At 36.7% G+C, this 12,148-nt stretch overlaps 1 protein-coding gene across 1 annotated transcript in view; it reads right to left on the reverse strand.

The window, feature by feature from the left end:
- PAM (peptidylglycine alpha-amidating monooxygenase) overlaps positions 1-11,615 on the reverse strand; it is a gene marked incomplete at its 5' end in the record, with an annotated part of 12,807 nt that extends 1,192 nt beyond the window's left edge. The window contains 9 exons of the mRNA XM_008940904.1: positions 156-212; positions 1,743-1,946; positions 3,927-3,980; positions 5,348-5,447; positions 6,434-6,552; positions 9,291-9,491; positions 10,165-10,372; positions 10,914-10,986; positions 11,499-11,615. Coding sequence (XP_008939152.1) covers positions 156-212; positions 1,743-1,946; positions 3,927-3,980; positions 5,348-5,447; positions 6,434-6,552; positions 9,291-9,491; positions 10,165-10,372; positions 10,914-10,986; positions 11,499-11,615 — 1,133 coding nt within the window. The remainder of the gene's footprint in view (positions 1-155; positions 213-1,742; positions 1,947-3,926; positions 3,981-5,347; positions 5,448-6,433; positions 6,553-9,290; positions 9,492-10,164; positions 10,373-10,913; positions 10,987-11,498) is intronic.
- Positions 11,616-12,148: the final 533 nt, after the last annotated feature.

Genomic DNA, 12,148 nt, shown 5'->3' on the forward strand with positions numbered 1-12,148 from the left:
TTGTCGTAAAAGACATTTCCAGAGAACACCTGAGGTTTGCTCCCAATCATTCCTCTGAGAGAGCTCCATCAAATCTATTATTCCGTTAGAAGTGAACACAGAAAAACCCACCCAGTTACTGAGCTCTTAGAATTTCTTCAATGACTTATACTTACCTCTGAGTCTGCCTAAAATTCTGCCTGAACTTGAGTCAAGCTTGTGTTCCCCATCATCTGAAAAATAAGGTAGATTTTTAAAATAAGCTAAAAAAATTTTTATATTCTATGATTAAATAATTATCTGTATTTTCTGTTACATAGCACAGACATGCAACAAATTGATCAGCAGCTGTAAGAAGCAAAACTAATGCTTTTCAGCTTCTTGATTAAGGTGAAATGATATTTCCTAAAAAAATTATCATACTACAGATGATCAGTGTATGCCAATTGAGCCATTAAGAAGATTCACATATAAGTTATCTCTGAGAATTTCATTCTCTCAACTTATGTTATTGTGAAGAGTTTACAGGAAGGACAAGAACTTTGTAATTTACAATGTGCACGACTACATCACAGCATACTGCAGAAGACAGCTTGACATTTGAAATGGTATCATTTCCCTTCAGAGAAGACTGGCTTTCTGGAAGACAGTGATCTGTGAATTTATGCAGGTCTTCCGGAGGAACTTTCTCTTCCCCCTCACAAACTATACCCTCCTCCCTGGTAACTCTTTGCATTCTTCATTTGAAGTACAATTAAACACCATGACCAAACTGTCTTTTCCTTCTATAATGCTCAGTTTCCATAAATCTTTGCAAGTTTACTTTTACCAGTATAACTGTATCCTGCTCTTGACACAGTAAATCCAAGGACTGCTTGAATCCAAATGGAATGCAAAGATGCTATTAAAGATCATATCCATTAAGAGCAGTACTGCAGTAGCCTAGAGTGTTAGCACATTTGATGTGTTAAACATGTTTGTGCAGAGCCAGGAAGCTGCACACTGAAATCTTCAAATAAATAACATCCAATTCATTTGCACAGCAATATCAGATTGCTGAATTGTGTACTTTGTCATAGTATGCCATAGCCAGTGGCAAAACTGTATTATTTTGTCTATTCTACGGGCATCATCTTATAAAACTATTTATGCCATACAAAATAAGAAGTGTAATGATCACACTCCTACTCCATTTTCTGAAAAATAAAGCTACTATATAATACGAATTAAAAGCAAACTTACATAGCATTGCAAGTGCCAATTAAGGCTCTCACAGCAATGGATGGAGGTTTATGGAAACATGCCTGACTCTCAAAATGCACAAGAGAACAACACTTATTCTCTTGTAAATGTTATCTGTTTGCATTTTGCTTATACCTTTATATTACCTGTAGAGTCTTTTGTTCTCAGCAATTTAAAGATTCCAAACTGAAAATCAAACTATGTTCAGAATATTAAAACGTATGTATTCTGGACAATAATATGAATATATAGTTGTTTCTGAGAAACCAATCTTTAGCCTGACATCAATTAAAGCTTTAGATACATGCTCTGAAAAGGCGGTGGCTTAAGATGTAATATGAAAGGCACAGGGGGATGCAGTTGCTGTGTGCACACTGATTCATAGTTTGCAACATCACGGTAACTCTTCAGAAGGTTAAAGGGAGAGTAAGCCCCTCTCTTCATACCCTTGTCCCTCAGTGCTCAGCAATGTTTTGAACTGTAGTAATAAAAGCCTGTTCTCAAGAGTTACTCATGGTTACCTCCATAGACAGTCGTCTTCCTCCACCGCATAAATACTAAAATTGCCAGAAGGACAACAACAGGAATAACTAGAAGAGTTGTAATAAGAACAAAGGAAACTCCAGTGCTGGCCTGTTGGACCATATGTTGTTTTTCCTGCTTCTTTAGAGGGTCTGTTGATTCTGGGTTGTTTTTCAATCTGGCTTCTACAATTGTTTCTGATTCTTTAAAAAGAATACAATTTCAGTATGTAGTCCACAGGCATCAAGCAACACAGAACAAGGAGTTAAGGAAAAGAACAAGCTAGAATACCTGAAGTATTGAGTAAAAAGGAAACAAAAGACAAACACTTATGGAGACATTTTTAGCTCTTGATGACGTTATCACAAATATAAGGCAGAGACAGTCTGAATGATAACACTCACTAGCAAAGATGCCCTCCCTTTTTCTCAAAAGGGGAAAGGAGAGGAGTCAGAGAGAATTGAATCTTAAGAGGTATCCATCATTTAAGATATTGGAAAAGGCCCCAAAAATCTGTTTTTACAACTAGCGTGTGATGTAATATCAATTAACTATCTCCTTTTGATAATAACACTTCCACAAGTCAATACTTTCCAATACAGAAATCCAGTATATGCTGTATTATCAAAAACAAAAAGGAAAGCATTTAAAGTTCTTTTTAATAAACTTGTGAAAAAGGGCTAAATTTTCAGAACTGCTACATCCTGTGAAAGAACTTTGTAAGTATGGAGAGCTTTTGAAAACTGCATCAAATCATTCCTGACTGATTTGCAACCTCTCCATCTGCAACCAGAAAAAAACCGTTTCAGTAAAATCCTCCAGGCCATTTTGTGTGTGTGTAAAGGATCACACGCTTTGTGCTTTCTGAGGCTGTAAAAACACAGGCCTCTCCTGTCCATTTATCAAGCAGAGGGTGACACAAAGTCCACAGGCTATCTGCTTTCTTCACGTGCAGCTGAAAGATATTAATGTCCATCTTTGCAGCCTAAAGCAGTTCTAGAGATTGTTATTTAACAACTCTTACCCTGGTGATACTACGGTACCACCAGCATTTTTCTCTCTAACATTACAAGTGTCAGCTAGCTTTTTTCTTTTCCTGAAGAAGCCAAAGTGCATTAATATACCCCTAGGTTTCTTGTACTGTGGGTGCTGTAATGTCAACACTTCCCTTTTGAGTGCTTCAGGACTGCTGATGTGCCAACAGAGATAAACCAGAAGGATAACAGTTTTGGCAATAAGGATTTCATTCTTTTATAATGCCAGCCTCCTTTGTCTACTTTAATCTATATGCTTGCAATTTGCCACCAGGATCTTTTGGTATTTTGCTCTGTCTGCATATGCATGGCTAAAGCAAACCATGCAAGCTCTGAATTCAACCAAAGAAAACCAGTTAATAACGTGTGAACACTTTCTAAAGGCCTCTCCATAGCCTGGTACTGTTTTTCTGAAAAGGAACTGAACTCTTCAACATGAGACCTATGTAACAGAATACAAATGGTTAATATTACTCTTCATCTTCCTGAATTTCTATTTTACCCCTTTCAATCTCTCTACATATATTAAGTTTCTACATGGTTTACATGTTTGGGTTGGTTTTTTTTTTTTTCATTTTCATGCAGATAAACTGAAAAAAAAAAAAGCAAACAGTAAATTTAGGGAAACAAATCTAAACAGAAACAATTTTTTTTTTTTTGCCATATGGTATGACTGTCAAGGCTGTGTACTGATAGACTCCAGAAAGATGAACCAACTGATATTTCAAATAACCCTTTTTTTGTGTTCAAGGGTTGTGGAGCAGGGGAAGAGAGCTGGGGCTAAGTATTACAGTTATATTTCAGAGCTATTTCTGCATCCAAGGGAACTGACACAGATACCAATCTGGACAATACCAGATGGTGGTACAGAATTAATTCACTAATTAAATTTTTATCTTAGTGTCTGTGAAGCACTCGTCACCACTGAAAATAAAATGTTTAAATTGGCTGTAAAACAGCATCTACTAGGTAGCACTGTTACAAGCTACCTTCCAGTGCCTCCTGTGCTAGCTCATTTTATCTGTATGAAATGATAGTGAAAAATAAAACAGTCAAACTAATTAGCATTTCTCCCTCCAACTTGGCAGAAGCAGTCCTAGTCTACGTAAAAACACTGGTTCCCTCATTTGCATTACCAATCAGACTAACCTTTTATCTCCTGTACCTCAATACCAGCCTTTTTAACTGACCGATGCTCCATTTCTGTAAAACAAAATTATTCTTCAGGACAACTGACATTTCAGGAAGACACTCAGTGACATTTTCCTGCTAGCTTTCTGAGACGTACAGTACAATCCTACAGTAAACAATCCCATCACCATCTGAACTTCACCAAGGAGAGTCAATAGAAACCATTCAATAGCTCCCAAGGCCACGGAAAAAAAAAAGAGCTTGATTCATGAAAGGTGTTTGCAATAATTAACTCAGAGAGATTTTCTGGGCATGTGTAAAGCTTCAGGAAGTCCCAGAAAAAATAAAACTGTTCATTATAATCAAAATCATGATGGATTAAAGGCTGGCTGAATCAGGGCTCCTCAGCTACTGCAGTTCTATACTGCAACAAAAGCTAAAAAGAAAATTATATACAAGGACTTTCTTAATCTAACTTATAAGTCATTAAATTTTTTTTTTTTCCTTTTTTTCTCATGTTTCTTTAAATAAAAGCCTAGAAGTGTTCTTGTTCAGGTGACTATATGCAGAAAGAGCTAAATCTAGTCAGAATTACAATTTATTCGGTCAAGTTTCCTGCAAGTAAGAGCAGCTGATCCCAGATGCCGCAAAGTAAAATGCATGAATTATAAACAAATATAGAATAACTAGCTTAGTCAGAATTTAATTTATATCATCAGACTTACTGGTTGACTAACAACCCAAAGCCTGAGGCTTTATCTCTCTCATGCATTTCTTTGTCCAATATAATGTAAGAGTGGATTATATTTTTATTCCTGTAAAATATCTAATCTCTCTCTGATTCCTATGAAATTAACGGCTGAACACTCGGGTCTCTGCCCCTGAAGTCAGGATGCCTGCCTCGATGGTTACTAGATTAGAACTGGGAAGTGTTTCCACTACATGGAAATTGGACTTCAAATTATATTAGACTCATTTTAGATTAGATAAATATGCCCAATGAAATGAGTATAAATTTTAAATTGACTTGTGTTTTTACTTCAACCCCTGGGAGTTTCCTGCAGGATCACCTCGGAGGAAGCAGTCTACTTCTCAGCAAATAAGACATCAAGTTTGCTAAAATGCTAAAGATGCTTTTGTTTATGCAGGTACAGACAGGACAAGGGACAGATCTATAATGAGGCAAATGCATTTTGATTCCTCCTGTGACAAATGAACTCATGTGCTCAGAACTCTTCTTTAACAGAGCATGCAGCAGTGCTGAAGAATGGTCTTTCAATGAAAACTGAGCAGTAACACACAACTTCTGCAGGCCGAGCTGGTAGCGTACTGAAGTCCCTGTCATTAAGCCACCCGGATTTTGGCTGGTTGTACAAGGTAAATGGTACTGATTTGAAGACACAAAATGTGAAATTGTGACATTACAAACATGAACATACTTTCTGTAGATGCAAACTTCCACACTGCTCTGGCATGAACGTCTCCAATAAATACTATTTTATCTTGTGAAGCAACAACATCATGTGGCATCTCAAAGCTCTGTGAAGATAAGCAGTCATAAAGTACTCATAAGTAATCATGAGGCCTCCTCAACCCTGGTCATATTCAGTCCTTAGACTGGAAAAAAAAAGCAGCTGTTGGCGTAAAGGCCTAAAATGAGCGAGCAGTGATGAATTCCACTTCTGTTGTATGTTTGCCTTCTCCAGGGATAATAACATGGAGATGATTCCATTTATTCATGCTAAACAGTTTTTATATTTATAATATTTACATTCGTATTTTTGCATTCATTTTTATTTATATATAACTATATATAAGCATTTAAAAAATAATGAATCTTCTTTTCAAACCCACATATTTATTTTTTTTCCAGTCTGCATGCAGCACAACTATTTCCTATACTTAGAAAAAAAGTAACTCTCTCTAATAGAATTTAAAACTGGACTGCAAATAACAGAGTATACATGCTACCCAGAAAGAAGGATCTTAACATTCATTATTTAGTCTAAGACAATCTATGGAAGCTTTTTTTAAAAAAAAAAAATCAACATAATTTTATGTTCAGTACTGTATGAATGAGATTTAGCCTTAATTTCCACACTAATCTTCTGTAAAGAGATGTAACCATACACTTAAATATTATTTCTGCCCGAAATACACTTTTGATTTTTTCACAGATTACTAGCATCTAAGCACATGAATATTTCAAGTCATACTTTTTTCTCTGAAATTAGCTCTTAAGAACTTCTTGACAACAGTAAAGCAGGCTTATCTGGACTGAAGGTATCTGCAGGAATCATCACAAGGGTAGTATAATTTTCCAATTTGTACCACATGTAGAAACTAAGATCCAAAATTCTAGCGTCAATATTAAGTTTAATATCATAAAGAATTCCTTTTGAACATCCTATATAATAAAACATCTCATTTCATAATAGTCTTATATGCAAGTTGGAGAAGTAGGATGTTAACAACACACTCATTTATATAATTACATGCACTAAACACTCTGTGCAATACTCTACCTTTCTAAGAGGAATGAAAGTATCAATTATTTCTCCAGTAGAGAAGTTCATCACAAATCCTTGCACTGGTTCTGCCTCTCCAGGATAAGGCATTCCATTAACTGCAAAGAGGAGACCACCTGCAACAACATTAGATTTGCTTCAACAACCTCACCACAGCAAACTACAGTGAAGATGAATGGTAATAGTAGAGATGAAAAAGGCTGTCTGAAAGACAGACAGGTGGAGAGAAAGATAATTCAGCAGGAAACAAAATCACAAGACAAGAGTTAGTAAAGGTATAGCAGGTGAAACTTTGGCATTTAAGAGATGCACATTTGTCCAAATGAAAGAACAAGCAAGGCAATATTTCACAGATTGGTTAGATGTAAAAATAATGTGGAAGTGTTAAAATAATCTGAAGAATGCTTTGCTAAGGATGCTTGATCTGACAACAAAAAGTTATTTATAGGCATCGAAAGCAGAAAGTCAGCTAGGGCATCACTGGGACCACAGGAGGAAAAGGTGTGAAAGGGGGACTGCTGATAGATAAGGGGCCTGTGGCAGAGAAACTCAGGTTTTGTCAGCTTTCTCTGTTGAGTATGTTGGCGTGATTATGACACTCATTTTTTTCTGTAGCAAAAAGGTCAGAAGAACCATCTCAACTGGGAGAAGATACCCAAGACGTGTTGAACAAGTTGGAGATAAATGGTTCACCAGGTTTGGATGGCATTAACTAAAGTTCAGAAGAAAGTCAAATGTGAAATTACAGACCTCAGGCCAAGCTGAATAACCTAGCACTGCAAACAGCTGCTCCTCCAGAAGACTAGTGGACTGCCAAAGTAATGCTCATCTACAAGAAGTGCCCAAAGTGGAGCCTGGGAACTACATGTCAACAATTCTGGCTTCCATCACTAGTATGACGATAGAATCCAGAATGAGGAATGAGGGAAGCTGTGGCATATTTAGAAACAAGCCGATAAAGATTCTCTAAGGGGAAATTGTGCCTCACCTTTCTCTGAACAGGGAGAAAAAGCACACAGATAAAGGAGATTCTGTAGACATACCCGTATTTTCAGAAAAACTTTGACAAAGTTATGCATGAGAGGTTAATAAATAATGTGAGTTGTCACAGGGCTGAATGAAGGATCCATTAATGAACAGGAAGCAAAAAGCAGATCTTAAGGGCAGAGCTTTTATTTTTTCAGGATAGAGAAGTCTGAGTAGTGTGATCCTGCAGCAATTAAAATCAGAAACCATTTTTTCAATAGTCTTCATCAGTGACCCAAAAAATGGGGTGAACAGTAACTTTTCCCAGAGTGGCAAGATGCTGAGTTCTGTAGAGTAGTCAAAAGTTTGATGGTATTTATAAAGTCCAGAAAGATTTTTTTTATAAGAATAAGTGAATTGTCAAACAGATAACAGAAGAGCTTCAGCACAGACAAATGTACAGTGATGCTTCTGAAAAAAAAAAATTAAATCTAGATCATGCCTAGATGATGTTTAGCTTGGAACCAGCAGCTACAGCTCAGGAGAGACATCTCTGAGACATCACTGAAACACCTCTGAAATCCTTGGCTCCATGTACATCATGAGACAAAATTCCAACAGAACATCTGGCTTCATCAGGGAAGAGAATTAGGAACAGAGGGGACAGTTTTGCCACTATGCAAAAACTTAGCATGCCTGCATCTCAAGTACTGAGTGCTTTTTTACCCTCTGTATCTTGAACAGGTCCTAATGAAAATAAAAGATGCTAGAAGAGAAAGCAACTAAAATAGCCAAGGGACTGAAGCAATTAAATGTTTTATGGGGAGAGACTGAGGTCACTGGTGGTGTTTGGTTTGCAAAGGAGAAGGCTGAGCAGATACGGAACTATTACTCACCAACTCCCAGAATACTGGGACTGAGAAGCTCTCACTGAAACTAGGTAACTTTTTAAATTAAAAAGAAAACAATGTGGATACTGGACTTCCAGAGCCTGTAAATGCAGGAGGTCAAGGAAGGATACAAAACAAGACAGCTCAAAATGGGATTAGGGAAACTTGTGGGGAATAGTCTAGAGAAAAATACTATGAAGCAGAGGTCAGGAGCTACCTCCTAACACCCTTTAAAAAAATGCTTGGGGATGCATGGGAAGGACAGGAACAGACCACAAATGCAGCCAGGCTTACACATTCTCCTCAGAATGCCTCCCTTGCACCCACTGTCAGAGACAGAGCTAAAGGTATCAAATATACAGAACAGCATTTCTTATGTTCTTGGCAGATGCAAGAGAGATAAACGTGACATTAAATTTGGTATCAACTACAGGGTCAGGAGTCAGACGTGCCCAAGTATGTCTGCCAGATATACATGCCAAATACCTCCAGTACCGGTACTAAAAATCTAACCCAAAGCCTTCATACATAATAGTTGATGAGGTTGTTATATTGAAACCCACAACTTTTTCAAACAGGCTGCTTTCAGATTTTTTCTTTTATGAAATTCAAAACTTTTCTTGTTAGTTTGGAACCTCTTTAATTTGCTGTCTTTATTTTATCCTCTTCAATGGAGCTTGAAATTAATATTTTAAAACATTGTTATTAACAAATCATTGACCGCGCAGGAAGCAAACAAGATCATCTTGTTGACATCCCATTTAGGGATTCTAATCAGTCATTTTTCAGAAGCAGAGATTATATGAAGATTCTCTCATCGTGGAAGCAGGAAAACAGAACAGTTCTAAAATTTTCCATTACATCAGCTCTGCTTTGGAAGAGAGCAAATATCTGGCCTAAGATAACATGAGAGCACTCTTCATGAAATAACACTGTGTACTGTAACATACTGGCGTAACATAACTACTTGAAATCTGAAGAACAGGAAAAAAGATTACCTGGAACATATGAAACTGCAAACAACTCTCTTCCAAACGATTTGTGCTTGATCTCGCTTACGAACTCTCCCGTCTCTAACCTGAAGCACTGAATTCGGCCATTTTCCCTGTCTGCAACACACAGCTGACCAAAGTCAGGGATCAAGGCTAAGCTGTGAGGGATACGAAACTGTCCAGGCCTGGCTCTGGCTAAAGAAGTCTCTGCAATACAAAATATCTGGGTTTGTGTTAAAGTACACACTGAAGCTAGCAGTTTTTACTTAGAAACAGCAACAGGTCATGTAATGCAATATAGCACTGGGAAAAGAATAAAGTCAGCTTGCTCTCTTCTCCTAGCAGTTTTATTCATTTAGGTAGGCAAACGATGGTATTCTTTTGCATTGTCTTTGTAAATCCTGGATTTATGAGTTCACTATTTCCCTATAATACTTGGCATAGTTTAATGCTTGATACATAACTGTGAGGCAGGGAGAAATGTAATTATTCACAGAACATAAAATAGATGGGATTGTGGCATAAATCCTGCAAAAATTGGAAAAGCTTATACTATTTGATAAAATGTTTAAGAAAAAGTAAGGTTTTTGTGAAAGAATATTTTCTTGATAAGATAGGCCATGGCAGCATGTTAGCATGCTAACAAATTTCCATTTTTTTTTTACTTTTAGTGAATATAGAACTACTACAAGTACATGCATGAACAGAAGAGAGAAAACTGCAATGCAATGACAAGGCTGAAATTAAACTAGGGCCTGGAAGGTATTTCAGTAATAGAAGCTTATAAATAAAAGCAACAGTAACATCAGCAATCTCATGGTTCCTAACGAGTTCACCGTAACAGCAATACAGGTAAAGCAGGAAGAGCTCTGAGCTGTACCTTCCCCCCACTGCCTCAGGAACAGCCCAGCTGCAGAGAACTGAACAATTCGGCTGTTGCAGTAGCCATCAGAGACGTAAACGCTGCCAGTGATTGGATCCACGGCCACATCAGTTGGTTGACAGAAATGATTTTTGTCACTGCCTGGTTGCAAAGCCACTCCTAAGGTCAGTGATGGTTCTTTGTCATCTGCTCCCAGTTTGAAAACCTTTTTTTTTTTTTTGTTTGGGAAGAGAGAAGAGGTTTCAGTTATGGAAGGGGAAATACATGAGGGATGACTCAGTGGAAGAATATTATTGTGCATAAAATTAATTTATATACCAAACATCATCTTAATATGTTGGCTATTACCAGTTCCTCAATAGCATTGATGCTAGGAAATTTATCCATGTCATACAAATAACACCTAACATACAAATTTCTTGTGATTATGGCAAATGAATTAGTTTTACAGTCTGGACTCAAGTACATAGGAGAGTCGATAAGCAAAGATGTAGAATAAAATTTTGTTTTTTTTCAAAAGAATGATTGTTTTAAAACAGATACTTTATTTCTAAATATTATGTCCATGTAGCAAATTATTCCATGCAACTATGTTCCATGAAGGCCAGAGGGGTCAATTTCTGTAGGCATGTTCTTAATGTTTATCTTCACAAGCCTAGATAAACAATTTATGTCAAATCTCTAGGAAAACAAAAACCTTTTAGGCAAAATATTAAGGTCCAGGTATTAAAGCTTCAAAAACATACCTGATGGAGAGCTACATCAGTAACCCAGTAGTTACCATTTTTATCTATACTCAAACCATGCGGTAAATAAAATCTGAAAGCACAAATGTAGAGGAATCAAGTTAAAAACATCTTTCAGGAAGAATGATGCAGATATGAAGATTTCACTTTTTATCGACAGATCAACAAATGCTGTGCATGCTGTCTACCTGTAGTATTAAATGAAAAAGAGAGCTTTACAGAATAGAATTTTCTTGACAAAAGTGTCTCAGCTCTGAAAGTCAGTTGATTTCTGGTATTTTGCTCAGGCTAATGTTTGGTATCTTTAAAGACAATACATAATACTGATGAGCTCTGCATTTCTGTTAACCTGGCTGATAGATGAAATTGTATGCACTGATAGAAAGCAGAGGTGGTAAAGACGGCAAATTACTTTTACTAGTTGTTGATTTTGTAACTATTATTATTTATTTAGTAATTTAAATTATCTCAGAGGCTATAATCACACAATGTAATACAAAGAATTTGTGAAAATGGGGTTGGGTACTTTCTGGAATAAACTATACAGAATTTCAAGTTCAATTAACAAAAGCAAAAACAACTTACAGACTTCTTCCTGTGGAATGAAGCAGGTTTGCATTACTTGGATTCAGGACAAGAATTGTGTTCTGTTCAATTGGTCCAAGCCCTCTTTGCTGATAAACAAATTTGCTGTCAAAAGAACTGCAGAAAAACAGTCAAATAGAAAGGCAGCATTAGAAGGTTACATGGATGAACATGCAGCTTAGAGCCGAGATTTGTACTTTAAAGTGTGGGGTTATTGGCTTGGTTTTTTTCCATTTAAATAAGCCTTTTTATATTACTGCATGATCATAAAAGTTATAGTGTTGGATATCTGCATTTCCTACTAAGGTTATAACTTTCAAACTAAAGGAGCACCAAATCAACACAGCAGCAATTAAGATAATCCTAAAGCAAGCAAGCAAAAAAAAGGTTCCTTTTTTTTTTCCTCTTTGCTGCAGCAAATCAGAAAAGGGTAATTAAACCATGTAGCCTAAGTAAAAGTATAGCTAATCACTAAGGCGTAACTGCCAGTAAAAACAGGTATAAATTCATAGTGTCTAAGGCAGTGTGTGCCTATTTGCATGTCTTTTTTTCTTTCCCCACCCCACCCCCCCTTTTCTTTTTTCAAACAGACTTCAGTATTTTGCTCAATCCTACTGTTGCAAGATTCATGTCTTAAGGTTCTTATTCTT

This window comes from Merops nubicus, unplaced genomic scaffold (assembly GCF_000691845.1).
Source record: "Merops nubicus isolate BGI_N331 unplaced genomic scaffold, ASM69184v1 scaffold15525, whole genome shotgun sequence".
In the NCBI taxonomy this organism is placed as follows: domain Eukaryota; kingdom Metazoa; phylum Chordata; class Aves; order Coraciiformes; family Meropidae; genus Merops; species Merops nubicus.